Source organism: Falco rusticolus, chromosome 8 (genome assembly GCF_015220075.1).
Source record: "Falco rusticolus isolate bFalRus1 chromosome 8, bFalRus1.pri, whole genome shotgun sequence".
NCBI lineage: Eukaryota > Metazoa > Chordata > Aves > Falconiformes > Falconidae > Falco > Falco rusticolus.
Window position 1 is genome coordinate 41,098,052 of NC_051194.1, and position 19,106 is coordinate 41,117,157.

The window sequence follows — 19,106 nt, forward strand, 5'->3', positions numbered from 1 at the left end:
TGCGGGAAAGCTCTAATAAAGACACTGTAACACTCTCAGTCTCTCTTTAACAGCCCAGATGCTTGGTGTGACACATTCCTAGGATTTTTCTATATAAGATAGCTACAGCATGACAGCTATTTTTAAAAAAGAGAGGAGCTTGAAACAAAAACTTACATCCAGAATGTACGGCATCCAGCTCTAGATGTGAATCTTTTTGCCTGGGGCATCTGCTCTTTAAGGAGGGTGCTGATGTAGTTTAATTTTTTGTTATATTCTATTGCGTTCTATATATAGATATATATTGAACATGTAACATTGCTATTCAAATTCCCCTGCTTCAGACTTCCTTTAAGATACCAATTTTATGTATCAAAATCAAGCAGTTCTAGTTCTAATATCACTTACTAAAACCCTTCCACTAACGACAAGTAAATATATATTCATGATATAGTAACTGATGTTTTTGTATAATTCATCCTTTTTTCTTCTTCATCATTTACTGGAAACCACTCTAAATCATGTTGTGAAATACAGGTTGTATTTAGCAACTGTTTTTTTACAATTGGTGATGTCAAACTCATAGTGAAGCCAATATTCATTTTAGCACAGCATCCAGTGCCTTTTTGCTGAACTCTCAAAATAATTATCTTAGGGAAATTTGATATTATTTCCCACCCCCCCCTGCCCCCCCCGTGTCAGAAGTGACTGAAATCACTAATTTCTGTGGCTTTTTTAGCCTAAGAACATTACACTAATTCATCACATAGTACTTTCACAGTGCAGCAAAGAATACAGTTAAAAGGCATGTATGACTATAGTATAAAATTAAACATGAAACATATGTTCCTGAGGAAGAATAGCTTTTCTGTTTTCTGCTATTAGTATGTGCTATCTGCCTTTATTGAAATTACAGCTTGGTGTTTGTACAGAAAAGCAAAAGCTTTGCAATTCACTTGTAAGCGAAGACACTTGTTTTCATGGTATTTAAGTTTTCTTTCATATCATATTGTCACTGAGTATCATTCTCTAGCTTTGCCAAAGTATGAGTGTTAGTGCTAATAATTTGGGAATTCTGTATGTAGCTCAGGATCCTTGTATAAAGACAAAAATACGTGTGCAGTCCTGTTCTTCAAGAGTACAAGAATAAAGCTGCCTCAATCAGACATTTCTTCTCTCAGCTCTTTCAATGTCCTATTGACTCACATTTTTCTTAATTCTCAGTAACCAGTGTTTACTCATCATCTTGCGGGTTTTAAAAGGAGAACTTAGCTGTAATCATACCTCAATAAAAACTGGTGCATAAGGAATAGATTTTAATAAGGAAGATTAAAAAGTTTTTTGTTCCTGAGTAAGAAAAGTAAATGAATATTAAAACCATCTTTACTTCATAGTAGTGCACAGTCTTGCAAATAATTTCCAAATGAGAAGCAGCTTACCTGTCCTTTTTTCTGTTTTGCAGCGAAATGATGAAGAGGCTGTTGTGGACAGAGGTGGAACTCGCTCCATTCTAAAAACACATTTTGAAAAGGAAGATCTAGAAGGTGAGAGATTATTTTTCTGTGCATTTCATTGTCTCTTTCTTCTAAAACTATTGAAATGCAATTCCAATGTGTAAACTTACTGACACTTGATAATATACACTGCAGAAACCACCAAACACCACCATGTAGAAGAAATTGAGAAATTGTGAGAACTGTCTTATGATATTGGCCTGATAATTCAGTCTCTGAAAGAGGCCCATTTCAGTTTGTTTGGTGGATCCCAAACTTATTCTGGTTACTACCGTATTTACACACCTGCATTGAGTTGTGTGACCCCCCAAGTCATAATGATTGGACAAAACTGAGTTTCTGTTTCACATATGATATCCCATCCTTGAGACTGAAACTTGCAGATTTTAATTGATAGTGGTGGGACATGGAAGGTTCTTTTGTCATAAAGGCCACAGGAACTAGCCAAAAAGAAATACTGAGATCTGGGGTGTATTTGAACATCCTACATCTGAAAAGTTAACTGCCTCTGGTCTAAAGAGATGTATCTCCAAAGAGATGTATCTCCATCCATCAGGTGCATGAACCTGAGCTTTCTAAATGCCTACCCTTGATCTCTGCCCCCCCGCCCTTTCTCTCTGGCTGTGTGACTCTATGACTTTCGTGTTTTCTGGTGCATGATGGCCATATTGATGATTTAATGTGAATACCAACATGATACACAGGAACTCCTTGTTCCTGCTTCCTTCAGCAGTGCCTCAAAAAGATGCAGACATGGCTGCATTTTGAAAGGGGCCTGGATGTGTCAGTGGGTATGAGATAGTCACAAAGGATGTAAAATGTAATGCAGTGTAGCATGTATGAGGTAGGTATCTCTCTGCTCAATCTGGAGCAAGTCTGAGCATGTGCAAGGGTAGATCTCAGGTAAGATGTTTCTGGGGTGGCATGTAGGGTTTTGGTGTCTCTAGGGATAAGTGGCAGCCAGTGGATCAGGCTAGCAGTGACAGTTTTGGACTTAGGCACACAGCCCCCTTTTTTGAATCTCGCATTTAGTCTTCTGTAGTCTTCAGTCCCTTGATCGCATCCGTGGACAAAGTGAAACTATTCTATCTGGTATCCTTAGAACACCTGACAGAAGAATTCCCTGCCTTCCCTTCTCCATGATACTGACTCCCAGAGTTTCTTTTGGGGTGAGCCTACCCAGAAAAATGTCCTTTTGCTGAGTCATTTTACTGATGAAGGTAAGGTAGCATTTTAAAAATGGACAGTTTTCTGGAAAATCACATCTTTAAGCTCAGTTGTAGACTCAAGTGTTAAGGCAATCAAAATTACTATGATGCTTTGTGTGTGACTACACACAACCTAAAGCCTCATCTCAAAATCTGAACAAGTGCGTAATTTAAAAATTGTATTTAATTACTATTTACCCCCACCATCCTAAATGTATAGGGTTGCTCCTTTGAAATATCAGTGAAAATATTATTTCAAAAATCTGCTTCTAGAATCAGAAATAGAAATTGCAACATGATGGTGACCCCCCACCTTTCCATCAATTTAAATTGTTTGGAACACTGAAAAATTCTGTAGTTAGCCATAGTTGTCTTTTCTTTAAAATAAAATCACATGCTTCATAATAGTCTAACCAAATAATTATTCAATGTAGAATCTGACATAATGCAGTTAGCTTTCTCAGATAAATTTCATGTCCACTCTAAGAGATCAGTGTATCTTAAATACACTGCATCCAGAAATACCAAGTGACATAAAAATATCTGAATAGATTATAAATTTTAATATCGAGTTGCTGTTAATAGCATGTCCATTTGTTTCACAGCACATCTAGGCACTTTTCCATCTGGAAACAGTGGATGTGACTCACAAATGTCACTGTCCTATTCTTAACCAACGTACACTGTGTTGGGTTTTGCTGAAAACTTACCTTTTCCTAATGACATAACAAGTGTAAAATATGAAATTATATAATCAGGTGCTAATTGCATAGCTTTGTAAAAATCATATAATTAGATAATTAATATGTGTTATGTAATTAGCTCTTTGACAGACATTTAATTGGGTTTGTTTTAAAAATGTCAATAGCTAGTTAGTGAATATTCTAGCAAAGACTAGTTTTGACAGAGTTTTAGTAGCACTGTATCAGCAACACTTCAAAACTCACAATTCATATGAAGAACTAAAGGTTGTTGAAATATGAAAAACAGTATTCAATTTCTTCTGAATCTTAAAATTGTAAGTATTTTGCTATTTTTTAATTTTAGATTATCAGCATTCAAATGTCTGAAATACTGATTTAAATGTGTACTAAAATTTCCATCTGAAATTTCTTGGCCCAGCAAATACTTGTATTTGTGTATTTTGGGGCAGCCATTGTGCAAATACATTGCAAGTACATATCTTGCTGAAAGCATGAAAATATCATGGTGATTAATGCTGCCTGGAAGAACAACTGCAAGACCAGAATTTTGCCTCAATCTCTCTAGATCTGTGTTTTCTTTCCCTGTGCAGTATAGTAAAAATTTGGGGAGATAGGATGGGAACTGCAGTACTTATGGGAACAGAAGAGATGTGGTGCTTGTCTTGGTGTCAGTAATGATACTTGCAATGTGTACTGCTAATTGTGTCTTTTTACTTAAGCTTTGCAGTACTTCAGAGGTGGATTGTTAGCAGAACTTTGGCATGCAGATTTTCAGCATGAATGATTTTTCACATAATTAATTTTTCCTGAGTTGTAAGGTCGGGATCAGTCAGTAATACTAAACAGGTCATTTGTCTGACCATTGCATTAATGAGGGGGCAAAGAAAGCATTTCTAAAAGCAAACCAAGAACCCTATCTCCCTGGTTATAATCATATTTTTTGCATGTTATCTTTCATTGTGTGTACAGACAAAATTACTACTGAAATATATTCTTTATCAGTGGTGGTATTCCTAGATGAGAATTGGGCACTGATTCTGGATACTAAAGTACTTAATTGCAAAAGGACTGGGAGCAGGTAGTCAAGTTTTCATAAACAGATTTGCACGTCAACAACAGTTGCACTCAGCATACTCTGTGATGTTGTCACTGATTGCTGTTGCTTCAATGCACATTCAGTAGTAAGTTTCTGACAAAATGGATACACCTACTTTTTCTCTCATAGATTAAAAATATTTGGATTGATCTGTAGGTGTCTGGAGACCTCAGATTCTCTCTGCACTGAGAATTTTGGACTATATAGATACGCAACAGGATTGGCACAAAGTACACTCTAAGGTCTTTTGCTTGTGCCCAGAATATTAGTTGAGAATGAAAATGACTGTTCCATGGCTGTCCTTGCTGGAGGCGGTCAGCTGCAGATCCTAGGTTTCTGTGGCAGGATTTCAGAACTGCTGTGGGTATTACTGTGGCGTGGCTTGAGAAGCAGCTTTGGTAGAGCAGTGGCTGGAGATAAGGTTGTTACGTGGAGATCCAGGCATGAATTGGGGATGAATTCTGGCTCTGTTAAAGGAAATCACAAAATGATCCTTGATTCAGAAAAGTCAAGATTTTGCTTAAGCTTTTTTTGTTTCATAACATTTTACCTGCCTAAGTGCTGTGGGAAAAATTTGTTTCATGGGAAATTGTTTCCCATCTTTCACATCTCTCAGGACACATAAAACACCATATCCAGTATATAAATCACCATACATTAGAATATGCATTCTGATACTTTTGACAAAATTTAGGTGATGTGTACTGATTAATGAAAGTCACAAAAGACTTAAAGCTAAATTAGGAAATAAACATCGCTAGTACAACTCTAAATATGATGCAGAAGCTGAAGATTTAAACTTAATAAATAAAAAATTAATTTAGAATGTTTTATGCTTATAGAGATGTTTTCTATTTAACAACCTGCGTTAAGATTAATTTTGATAGTAGATGTCCTGCTGACCAAAAAAAAAAAAATCCCAGAGTATTTAATTATTCTTTTTAAAAAAACAGTTATTTTAGTTATTACTTCTTTTTACATCTGTTCTAGCCTGTCATAGTAGTTTAAAAAATATTTTAACAAAATTTTCATTTTATACAGTTAGGGTTAATATATGAAAAACTCATTGTGATTGAGCTCTAATCTTCATATATTTTTTAGTAAGAATCTGAGTAGCTCCAGATATTGAAGTAGGCTTTTATTCTCAAAGACTGGATGTTTTTTATAGAAAGAACATAATAGTGGACCTGTCTGCCACTGACATTATTTACCTGAAAATTAATAGAACCTAGCAGCTCACAGGACTGAAAGAAGATAAATCTTACTAACCTGCTGGCCTTGATTCAGCTTTGCCTCCATGTAGAAACAAGTCAGCTTACTAGTTCTGCTTGGCCAGACAGGAACATTGACCAAGGTCTCCCCTCCCTTTGGCTGCCAGGATGCTACAGCCTATTGCAAAAATTAGTTACCCTGTCAGTACAGATCCCTGGCTTGGAGCTTCCTTGCCTCTGCTTCCCTTGGGTCCCCCATTCATTCTGATGTTCGTTAGACTTAGAGGGGTAGAATATAAACTGTGGAAGTAAAGACCTGGAGGGAGATGTGTGTTAGTCTATGCCTGTAATGTCAGATGTAGTTGTACAGCTGTAGGTCTTTGCAAAAGGCTCTCAAAAAGAACCATTGTGCCTTTGCAAGCACTGAATTCTTTTATCGTGTTGCCTACCAGGTATTACATGCCCTAGCTTGTTCTACATGTAATTTCTAAGGCACATCTTTCTGTAGTGCCCCTCATTGAGTTTTGTCGCCTTTTTCCTGTGTCTCAATATTCCTTGAAATCTCACTTGCTTTTCCCCTGAGCTATGCTTGCTCTCTTGCCTTGGCAATCGCCTGGTTTGGTCCCTTTGCATGGGTCTGTTGTCTCTTCCCAGGTAGTCCCATGTTTGTGGGAAGGTGGTTCACCTTGAAGATTTGTTAGTAACTCTGCAGGACATTTTCACAAAATCTCATTGAAAGTTCACATGAAGAATAATGAAATAATGAAAGCAAAGAAGTTATCACATAGCATTGGCTGAATGCCAAAGTCATAAGCTTTGGGTTTTGAAGTTTGACTTTGAGCTTTACTGACAAGAAACCTTTTCAGTATTTGTGACGACTAATATTTCCAAATGTTTCACCTTGTGAAATTCTGATAAATGAAATTGGCATAAACCAACTTGTCATTATTGGTGAAAGCTGCAAAACAATCAGAAGACAAAACCATTCCATTTTTAACATACATACAGTTGTGCTAGTACCGAATTTTTTGCTAGTTGCTAATTTAGAAATATAGGTCAAATTCTTCTCTCCAGTAACCCCAGCTTCACCTTCCATCACTGGAATGTGTGTGTGTCTGTCTGAGATGGTCCTTCTAAGTTCTGTGTCTGCTGACTTTTTTTGCTATTGGCTGGCAAGGTCTGAGACCTAATCTCATGCTAGGACTGTGCATAGACCACCTCTGGATTCCTGGAGCAACGTGGGGGAAATCAGGAATGAACATAAGTGCAGTTAAAAAGACTTTTTGCCCAGCTGCAACCTGGAAAAATGTTTTGTTAAAAGGAGAGATTTGTTGGGAGGGCAGTGATTGATCAGGGGCTCTTTAAAAGGTACTTAACTTTAATGACTTCAGTGAGATGCTCTTGTCCTCCATATTTAGTATGTCCTCAATGCTTTCTTGGGCCAGGGATATTGCTTTAATTTTTTTTTTCTACATAATTTCTATTGTAAATTAACCTAGAACATAAGTTACATGTATGATCTGAAAAATTTGTGAAGGCTTTCTTGTCAGTTCTTCCAAATTACAGCATGGCAAAAAGGTGAAAAATGTACCCCAGCAAGCCATAGCCACAAACAGCAATATAAACTGTTGGTTTAGGAAGCATTGCTTTTGTCCTTTCTGCTTTCTCTTTAGCTCTGCCTCCCTGCTGCACCACAATAACGAATCATGAGTCATGTACTCTCTACTCCTACACAATCCACCATAATAATTTTTTCTCCTATAAGGAAAAAAGCAATTTTTTTTAACTCTACATGGGCTGCTGGTTTCCTCTCTCTACATCACTGTTCATTTTTGAGGGGATGGAAAATTGCATTTGGTTCAGCTCTAGCTGGCAATACACGAAAGAGGCTTCAAGGCGTTGAGTGTTTTCCAGGAGAGGGAGAAACCCCTCCAGTCCTGCTGAGGTCAGCAATCATTTAGGACTTGGCTTGAACCACTGGCAAAATATTCACCCTCGAGGCATCTTGACTTTGCAGTGTGTTTCCTTAGTAGGTTATAGAAGCCTGCCTTTGCTTTTTCAAGACCCATCTGTTTTGTTAGCTGCCCCTGTCCTTCTGTCCGTCATGCTGGTGAGCAGGAATTTGAAAGCCTTTGTCTCAGTAGGTGCCTAAGGCAGATTCAGATCATTCTGAGTGGAAGGCAGCACAGGCAGATGTACCATGGGCACCTGGCGCTCATGGATCTTCAAATCGAGGACAGTCACTTTTTGTGCAACAGGCACCAGCTTGGCTGGTTCACTAAGCACTCGAGTCCCACATGCCTGCTGTAACACGGAAACCTGTAGAGCCTCTATTGATGGGGAAGTGGGGAGGTGAAGGTGCTTCGTATGTTTTTCTCCCAGCCAAATGGGTGTGTGTTTTCTGTGTTAAAATGTGAGGCACTGGGGCAAAAATACCCATACTCTTAGAGGTCTATTAAAAAGATCTTAATTCCTCTAAATTAGGGGAAACATTTACAATTACTTTCTCTCCATCTCCATTTTCCCTTGCAATGTCACATCCATTTCAGACAGTTGTAGTGGGATTTCCAGAAATTCCTAAGTTGTTAAGCACCGTAAATTATAATGAGATATATGTTTTCAAAGCTTTAGCAATCGAACTACGCTTCTCTTCCTTTCCATTTATTTAATGAGTAAGACAGATAGCTAGGACAAGCTTCTGCTTTAAAGACCCAGACTGCCAGGTTCTGAAAATCATTTCTAGATGTTACATCTGTCATTTCCAAGAGGTGGAAAGTGCAGAAAATATTTGCTTTTCTGAGGTTGTCTTTTTAGATGGTTAATTTGCCATTGGGTTCTTAAAATAAGATTTAGATTTAAGGAAGAATTTCTTTTTTTGGAATACGACAACTCTAAGCAACCTGTCTACTTAGATTTTAATCTGAGAAAGGTTTCTGCAAGATGCATTCATATTACTACTGTGTATTTCATGTCTGTCTTTTTGGGGGTAAAGAATTCATACCTCCACAAAGTGGAGATATTTACACAATACACTTTTTCTTCAAGAGTTTAGGGGAAATCCTGATTTCTACATAAGCTTTCTTCTGTCTGAAAATTAAATATAATTAAGAGGGTCCCTTTTCAACCTTTTATAATACAGTTTGGATTTATTAATGTAATCCTGTAAGAATTAAAAAACACTTTATAACAAGGGTAATTATTAATTTAATCCTTAAAATATTTTTACTTAAGGAGTGTTTTAATGTTTTGAAGGTAAACTACAAGGAGACAAAGCCTCTCATGCTGTAAATGCATAATTTGAACTAACTTTATATTCTGGGTTTTGTTCCCCAGCTATGTCAAGTTTAATTAAGAATAGTCTTTTGTTAAAAACAATATTTATATAATTTAAAAGTAGATGTGCGACATTGTATAAAGATGACGTTGCAGAGCAGATCAGTGTATTGCATTTCTTTAATAAGCTTTCAGATTGTCAATGATCTTTGTGTATTAATGTATTTTCGCAGAGTTTTAGTTTTTAAAAATGATTCACCTCTAAATCCTAATACTGAAAATATGCATGTGCCCATGTTTAGCTTTCCTAGCAGCACATCTGGAGTAAATCAACATTTTAGTTTGGAGTATGTTTTTGCAGGAACAGAATCATAGTCTTTCCATGATAAAACTCTATTGATGTTAATGTAAGGTTACTTGAAAAAGCTTGGGAAGACCAGATAAATGCTGTGGCTCACTGATACCTAAATTAGTTCTGATTTTTAAAATTATAACATAAATCAAACATAATATAAACAGTGGAGAGGAATAAATCTCTCTCAGCATAGAAATTCTTTCATTTACTCTGAAGGAAGAATTAGCATGAGAAATCCTTTTTGATCTATTAGCTGTACATATTTTTCTAAGAAAGGATAACAGGCCAAACTCTAAAGCGTGTCCAGAACCCTAAATCTGCATGCATGTACCTGTGTGCATTTTATCTATATATGTTTCCATGGACATGATTACATGTGGCTGTGCATGCATGCACGAAGTATCTACCATAGTCCTTGGCTGAGAGATGCAGAATAAAGAAATCTTTCCTGTATGCTTTTTCCCGTTACAGGATGGTTCTTTGGAAGAGTGGAGAAGCAAACCAAACTAACTGACTGACTGTAGTAATAATAAAATAAACCGTAATTGGCCACTTTGGCTGTTAACATTTTTTGCAGGAAAACACAGCCACTGGAAAAATAAAATTGAAAAAACCCGTTCTGTAATTGTGCAACAAATCATAAAACATGAATGCGTTTGTAGTTTTTTGACTTACAACTTTAGCCCTTTCTTAGGTGATGGGACTCTACAGCATACAGTATACGGTGCAGGTGATAAAACTGTCTGAAAGTGATGCTCAGCATAGTATTTTTGAAGACTTCATTTTAAAGAGTTAAAATCCATTGTTACGCTCACCTCTTAAAACTGTAATTTCTGTGTGAGAATGGTTGTTAGGCTGTACCTGTTGTAAACAGTATGTGCTCTTGTGTAACTTACAGTTGTTACTATTTCCTATACTGTAGTGCCTTTTTAGCCTTGCAAAAAGATTAAGAAATTATGATCTAATTGAGTTAGACACTGTGCAAATGTACAACAGAGCAGAATTGTTTTAAAATATTTAAGCAATATTCAGGCATTTTTAGATGGCATCCCGATGAAGTAAATAATAAAACACACAAAAATGTCTTAAATATAAATGAAAGAAATGCCTTTGTACAATTAGTTATAAACTGTAAAAGAACAAATCTGAATTCTGTATGATATCCTGCAATTGACTCTGGCCAAATTAAAATTATAGATGTGTTTTCTTTGGAAATTTTAGTCTGTTTAACCAAGATCTTATAGTAAATATAGGTGCTGGGGGTATAAAATTGTCTGTTTAAAAACCCAGTTCTCTTTACCCAGTTTTGCATTTTTGGGGAGGAAACGTGCTTCTGTTGGTGTCACTTGGAATTTTACTGTTGATGTCAGTGATGTTCAGGAGCTATCAGCAATCTCTATTTCTGGTATGCTGGGACAGAAATCTTATGATAACTGCTTTTGTGCACCACATTAAAATGACAGAGTCTGACTGATTTTTGGGACTTGCTTATAGCAACAGGAATAAAAAAAAATCCTCTTTAGATCTTGAAATGTAGCATTTTTGGACAAATGTTTTGCAAAAATCCTTGTTTTGGAATTGTGGTTTAAGGGTTCATTTGATACTTCTGTTAGAAGTTTTATATTAAGCAGAGTTCTTCTTTATTCTCATCTTCAAATTATTCTCATGTTTAAATAATGTAAGTCTTTAGGGAAAAAAGAAATCTATGTTGAAGAACTTCATTGGAACAGGTGTGGGTGCTCCCCTCCAGAGTAAGGCAGCAAGAAACTGTCTGTTAGAGAAAGCATGGTGCTTCTGCCCTGCTCTGCCCTGGAGACTGCAGGGGAGCCTTGGGGCTGGCATTCTGGGCCTGGGAAAGTTAGACCTCACTGGAAACTCTTCTTTAGTCATGTCTCAGTCAATTTGTACAGGAAAAAGTCCTCTACATTCTGGGCACTAGTTTGTTATCTTTACTTTAAAAAGTTACTTGGAGTAAAGGTCATTTTACTCGTTGGATTTCTTTTATTCCACTGTCATTTAGATTTCATTAATTTTTCCTTTGTTCCCAGCTGGTCTTTTTTTTGCTTAACACTTATGCTCTTTTAATAAACCAGAACTTCTTAACTCTTTCAGATTTTTTACTTTTGCTTTTTGATCTTATCATTTTTCTATAGAAAACTATTCCTTTTCCCCTGTCAGTTTCTTTTTTTCCCTCTCATTTGCCTGAACCTTGTTACAAGGACTTAGAATCTTCTCTGTGTTTATTGAAATTATGCCTTGGTAGAAATCTGTTACGCTCAGTAGGTTCACACAGAAGGGATAAAATGAATTTTGCTTTTTCCTGATCATCTCTTTCAGTTTCCAGGTGCTTCTTTTCTTTTCAGTGTGAACTGATTCTGCCTGTATAAGAATAATTGTTGTGGCATTCAGACACACACGAATGTTCTGGCATTTTAGGGACTTTTTCCCAGTTTACTGAATAAAAAACAGTCTGGACTCAAGTCCTGGAAATTAATTGAAGTGTGAACCAGAACCTGCGTTTCCTGAGGCAGGCACTAACTGAGCATTGAAGTGGCACAAAACTAGGATAAGCATGGCCACTTCTATCACAAAGCAGCAGGAATGTATTAAATTACTAAATGAAAAAAGCTATCTATTTGTACCTCTGGATGTGATTAAAGTCTTAGAAAGGTAACTCCCTTCCTTTCAAAATGTTTTGTGTTTTTTTCTACCCAAGGAACAGGACAAGGAAGTGCTGAGTACTACGTTACTGCTGTCCTTCAGTATCTTTTTAATAAATTCTTTCTATGGAATACATTTTCCCTTGTTTCATGCACCACTGACTGCAGTGCATTTGGAATACTCCAAAGGCAGCAGTTCTCTTTAAAGCATTTCTTGGGTTAAATGTAATAAGCAAGAAGAACGAGGTATCTAAAAAAAAAATATATTTTTTTTTTCAACTCGTGGCCTTTGCTTCAGAAAAATCTCCTGACTTTACAGGAATAGTCTCCCAAAAATTGATGCCTCTGTTTTCTTGTCTCCACTACATGAATCAAAGTTGAAGTAACTAGTGTGGTATCCAGAGCCTTTCTCCAGCTTTTGTAGCCCTGCCTCTGCAGAGAATTCCTGTCAGGCTTGAATTTCTTTGATGTATTGTGACAAATGCTGCCTTGCTGTGTTTTCTGCCCCCGATGGAGTCCCCGTGGGATTAGAGATCACGTGCTAACTTAGCTTAATGTTCTTGACCTTTTTCAGATGATTGACACTGCCGAATGATTACAGCAAAGCAGCAATTATCCACTAGCTGTGTTATGCTCATTTCAAGGAGAAAATAAATGTTATTTGAGATGGTTAATCTGGACTGTGTCTTTCTGCTGAGTAAATGTAGGAGACCTGCCTGTAGTGAGTCATGATTCCTTTCCCATTTGTTCTGTTGTGTTGTACTTTCTGCACATTTCCCGGGCTCTCCCCCTTCTAAATGCTTTACTGTGCTCTGATCCTGTTAGCCCACAGAGCTAAGAGAGCTAAATCTTTTGGGCTTGATCAGCAACATAAAATCCCTCAGGCTCAAAGATGGTGGCAGGCATGGCAATGTGTACCTTCTTATGTATTTTATTAAATAAAGTAGAAGGAATGCAAGTACAATAAGCTACCAGCAACATATTTATGATGCAAGCACATAAAATTGTGTAGGAATTTTTCAGTCTAACTTCCATAGTGTTTTATTGGGTTTTTGGTCTCTTTTTTTTCTTCTTTTCTTTTTTTCCTTTTCCCTTCAGTCCTACAAGAATTCTGTCAAGGTTTGGCTCATAAATAGCAATGAGTTTTGTAAAGTTCCTGTACACACATAGCAAACAGCAATTTTACCAAATGTTCAATGCAAAGAGATCCATGTGTCTCTTCATGTTACTGTTTTGGAAGACATTTTACAGAACACCTGTCTGGCTTTAATGAAAGTTCATGCACAGAGATGCAAATCTGAAGAAAAAAAAAAGAATCTGGCACTGCAACATAAGGACTTCAATACTGGGATTTGTCCTGTATCAAGGGGTTCTATGTCTGTGATGCTGCATTATCAATATTGTAATCAATAATGTTATGACTATTAACATTAGAATAATCAATATTCTACAATACACAATTATAATAATTATTACATCATTAATGCTATTATAGTTATTAATATTGTTCTTATGTTGCCACAGCCCATTTTAAAAAAAAATATTTTTTTTATACATATAGGCCATCGAACATTGTTCATTGGAGTTCATGTGCCACTGGGTGGAAGAAAAAGTCACCGACGCCATAGGCACCGTGGACATAAACACAGAAAGAGAGACAGAGAACGAGATTCAGGATTAGAAGATGGGAGAGAGTCTCCTCCTTTTGGTAAGATAAATTCTATTTTTTCATAGATATTTGAATAATAAACATCTGAATGATAATGCATACTCCGTCCTGTTATGGCTTGGACATGATTAACAGTGGGATTTTGGAGAACCCACCAGAGCCTCTCCAGTCTCTACTGGAGAGCTAAGATTTAGTCCTCTGATGAAAGGCAGCAGTCAATACATGAGAAATCTCTGTAATTTCTACCGCTGTAAGCGGCTGTCATTAAGCGTTCTGATAAAGGTAGACTGCCACCACCACTGAGAGGGGTAGGTGCTTTATGGCACCACCAGCCTTCAGTGAAGCCACTGGAGTATTTGCTCCTAAAACATAATGTAGAGGAGTTATGGTTCCTTACAATTAGCTTTGTAATAATGTTGATGTTGCTGAAGCTGCAGTGTTTTATCAGATGTCAACTGTGATCCAGATAATGTTTGCCTTTTTCCTTACATGATACTATAATGTGCCATTGTGTGATGAGTCTGCTAACTGAGGTCTTCAGAGCAAACAGGAAAAAATACTATTCAATAAACTCCTAAAATTGCCCAAATTTTAAATTAAAAACCATTACATAGAACAAAAAAAGGTAGTCATGAATAAATTGGTTAATTTATTACCATGAATAAATGTGTCTCAAAACACATGAGAATATTATTTGGTGTTCAAAAATAAAAAATGCATGTGCTGAAATGTCCAAGGCTATATGGTAAGTGTTGAAAATAAAATGGAAGCATGTATAGAAAACAATTTGTCGGTATGTAACGGAAGAATTTATATAATTCCAGGTTACAGAATAGTAAATGTAAGGCTTTCTTTTAATCCAAAATTTGTATTATATGTGGAAAGCTATGGAGCAAGTTGAATATAAGTGCAGATGGTTAAATATATTGTAAAGAGCTTGAAATACTCAAATCTTTCACAATGAATTATACTGAGAATGAAACAAAGTCAAGACTTTTTCAAACTTAGTAGATATGAGTTATGTTTGAAGACTGAACAGTGAAGAAAAAATTGGCTGTGGTGGTTCTGTCTATAATGTATTTCAAATGTGTGGACCCAATACTGTATTGAAACCGGTTTCTTGAAAAACAACAAAGTTCATAAATTATTAAAATAGTTTTCAAAAAATACGCATATATACATATAGTATCAGATGAAAAAGAAACAATTGAAAGTTACGTTAGCCAAGAAGTGAGATATCTTAAACTATGAAGCAGTGTCTTCTGTTGAGTCATCTGGTTTTGTGTAAGTGCCAGTATATGACACATTTTGGCTGAGAACTTAGCTCTGTTCTTTCAGCTTCTGGAGACCTAGGCTTGTGTCCTTCCTAATGTCAAAAGTAAAAAAATAAAAAGAAATTAACTGGCTGATTCTGTCCTTAACAGTCTTTAACAGTTGTGCACACATTAAAATGCACTGTTCAACACCTCCAGTTAACTGAAAATCAGCCAATGTTCAAGGGAGCTCCAAGAGTGGAAAGGCAGTAATGTGAAAAAGAGAGTTTTGAAGTGTATTTGTAAGTTGATGCTCACAGCACTTTTCTACGGGTGTACTTGTTTGAAATAAGTGCAGGACTGCACTTTTGTAGGTCACAATTTCTTTTCTAAAGGTGTTATAACTACCCATTAAAGGATGTGTAGGTCATGTCACATAAATTATTACTTTAATAAAGCCCAGAATAGAGAAGATATAGGCCAGAAACACGCAGGTCACCTTTGGATCCAGCCTGCCGAAGATACTCTTCAAAATGCTTGGCTGATGATGATTCAAAGGAGCCAAAGACAGAACTACCAAATACTCAGAAAAATTTGGACATACCCAATTTTTCCACCCTGAAATAACATGTAAGTAGTAAAATTTGAGGACTTTCCCTCTTGGCTATGTGATTGCTGGAAGTCTGGCCAGACAACCAGACTTTGGCTGAGCCTTGACATTTGTCCATCCAGGCAGAAATGTGGCATCACATAACCAACAGTGAAAAGGGTTTGCCTTATGAAGGCATATCTGAAATTTTACAGTGATGGAGGGGTTATAAGCACAGTCAGAGCAGGCAGACAAAATTATACAGGGATTAATCATATATCCACATCCTGGCTTTTACTATGGATTTTCCTTACAGGAGTTTCAGACAGGTGGTTTTGCTGCCTGGGGAGAAGCATTGCTTTTGGAGACAAGATAAGCATAGTTTTTCTGTGCTTTATTTACACAGAGAGAGCAACAGATAACTGACCACACTACATCTGAATCCACTAAACCTCAGTAATGCTTCTTAGCTTTCATACCCAGTGACCACAAGGTTATAACAGTACCCAGAGGCTGAAGGAAGTTTTAAGGAAGATGCTAATGAATAAGTCAATATGAGGGACTGCGCTACCTAAGAGAGCAGATCCAAAATAGTCCTTTAAGTTATGAATCATTCTGATTTAATTGAACACGCAGAAGTGCTTAGCTCCTTCTCTCTACAGACAGCTTTTAATGCATTTCTGCTGAATAGTAGGAGGCTGTATTCTTGGGAACTGGGAGGGTGGAGGGGAAAGAAAAAACGCTTTAACAAGCAGGTGCAAGAAGAAAGATAGAGAAAATAAGCACTGTGAGACCAGCTGATAGAAAACAGTGCTTTGAAGTAAGTTGGAAAAATACATTAGGATTTTTATGGTACAAGAGAATAAATTAGCAGTGTTTTGAAGCAGTGAAGTGTGAAAGGAGGTGTAATAAAAGCCAAAGATGCAACAACTGAAGAATAGAGATGCTAGAACAAGTAAAGGCCTGAAATATTCAGACATGAAGTGTTCCAGACTGCTCAGTTAACCAAGCATGGGATGAAGCATTGTTTTTTGTCATAATTTATAACCATATATAACTTCATCTGAGAAGTGCCATTAGGTGCAGACCTTGCTCTGCTATCACTGTTTCAGAGAGCTGGATAGTACAGATAGTACTGTGGGGCTGTGCAGGCTCACGTCTGAGTGGACAGGTGCTACCTAGTTCCTATCCAGTGAAAAATAATTTCTTAAATGGTTTTCTTTGTATCAGCATGGCTAGAAAACACTTGTATTCAGTGTAATGCCCATAGGTGGAAGCTTCTTGGTAATCTCTGAATCCTGTCTGGGAAAGCTGTACTAGTTACTTTCTGAGGGAAGGTTTCTTCTTGAGTAGATTTTTTAGAACATTCTGATGGCAGCCTATAAGTTTTCTTTTTTTTCTTTTTTTGATCTCCTACTATCATTTTCAAAAATAACCCAAGTGTTCTTAGTGTGCAGATTCAGAGATTGTAGACAAATAATATGTAGAATATGTGGTTAGTGGAATAACAAGGAGTCCTGTTGTTTGGGGGCACAGATCAGTTACTCAAATTTGATTTTTGTTTTCCCCACACCTGATTCTCTCTGTCTGTTTGTCTGCCTCTTGATGAGATGAGGTTGCACAAGCTGTTTCTGTTTTGCTGTAATGATGTGCCTTTGAGCTGCGTAATTTGTAGATTACATGGCTTGCTCATGGAGAGGCTGTTTTGGGTAGTAAAATTTCTAAGCTAAGTGATGTTAAGATACTGATTTCCACCATCTTGCCTCATAAGTTTGGAAGAAAAGGAGGAAATCCAGTGAAATTACCCACTCTAGTTCAAAAATGCAGTAATGCTGTTTGCTTTATTGAAGAGGTTTACTGTTCCCAGCTGAAATGCTGCTGTTGTAATTAAGCCCCTAGTTTCATGCCTTCTTTGGGCTCCTCTCCTCCACAGCTTTCCTTATGGGGCAAGTATTATGGCTGCTCTATGAATAAAATTAGGGAATCGGTGCAAATAAAAACTAGTTTGGCAAAAAAGATGTTTCTAGCCTAGAGCAGCTCCTTGGTGCTGCTGGCTGAGAGGGTGATGGGTGCCAGCCCCAGGGGCTGCCGGGCCACAGGCTGGCAGGGACCACTCACTCCATCAGCACTGCAGATCATGGTGGCACCGATTCCCTTTGGCTGGTAGGGTTGCACTTGCTTGGTATGCATGTGGATTTTAGTGGCAATTTTCAGTGGTTTTTTTAATGTCTGTTTTTTTTCTGTAACCAGTGAAACCGCTTTCTTGTGTTTGCACTTACAGGGTAGAAATACTTATGTTTCTGTTTTAAAATGGGATGGAATAGGAAGACTTTAGCTTTCAGCAGGGTCTCTTTAAGGACAGGTTTTGTGAGGGTGAATTGAACTCAGCTGTGAGGGTGAATTGAACTCAGCTGTGAGGGCAGGGGTTTGATTTCAGCCACCTGTGGTGTCTTCCAGGACTGCACACTGGTGGGGCTTGTGCAAGGTTTGCTTTATTCTTTTAAGAAATCTGGCTTTAATAATATGTAGGTTTAAAGAGGCTTAAATTTGTAACTCATGATACTGGATGCAGCAAGGGAAGCTGAACAGCCCTGGAGGTAAGCCTAACAGAGCACTGCATGCACGGTTCAGGAAAGGCTCCCTGAAGGTAGTACAAGCGAAAAAGCGACTTATGAAGGGGGACTTCACTTGGTTACTAGAGGGGCTTGAAGAAAGTATAAAGAAAGGTCTCCGCTGACTACTTGGTGGCTAACCTCAAATGTCAAAGGGATATTAATGGGGCAAATTTAGTTATTTGTAAAGAGTACAGCTGTTAAGAGAATTCTATCTCTCCCTTGTCTGCTGAAGGATGAACTTGGAAATTTGAATCTCTGGGCAGCTGTGGAACAGTTTTCAGCAAATCTGGATTAAAATGATGTATCATAACTGCAGTTGTAAGAGTCTAACAAAAAGGAGACAATTGAAGCTTGGGAATTGTCCATATTGTCAGAACCAAAAGATAAGATTATTTGTCACAGTCCTGAGGTGTTGGAAACAATTCGTGTGAATAAAATGCAGAGAGAGCTTCCTGAAAACAAGTTTATTCATACAGGGGTAAATTTTCAGAGGAGCAAGCAAAGGATTTCTTTCTCCCAATGTAATACACGGTTTCTAAGATCTGTGAAGGAGATATTCAGAACTGTGCTATATGGCTGTTTACTGTTTTATGTGGACTTTAGTAATGTAATTTTTTTTTTAATTTTTATCATGTTTTCTAACTAAAACCAGAAGTAATTTATAATCCCTACCTTTACTGATTAGCTAAGCGGAAAGGGCAAAGTCCAGCCTCCACAGGAAGGAGGTTGGGGGAGAAGCCCTATCCACCACTGTCTTGGTGAGGGCAAGCAGGAGGATGATGAATGTGTGTCTGTGTGTGAAATGATACTTTCTGTTCTGTGATCCTGTGAATTTTTCATGATTTCCCATTTGTTTGAAAGGAGTGTTACAGATGTCAACTGCATTACACTACCTCACTGCCTGTCTGCAGCCTGTCCTGTGCAGTAAGCAATCAAAAAAAAAAAGTTTATATATTAATATTACTTTAATGTGAAGGTAC

General features: G+C 37.3%; 1 protein-coding gene across 1 annotated transcript in view; it reads left to right on the plus strand.

The window, feature by feature from the left end:
* Nucleotides 1-19,106, plus strand: part of SLC4A10 (solute carrier family 4 member 10) — a 127,462-nt gene that overhangs the window by 22,818 nt on the left and 85,538 nt on the right. The window contains 2 exon segments of the mRNA XM_037396620.1: nt 1,442-1,523; nt 13,562-13,708. Of these exon segments, the coding sequence (XP_037252517.1) occupies nt 1,442-1,523; nt 13,562-13,708 (229 nt within the window).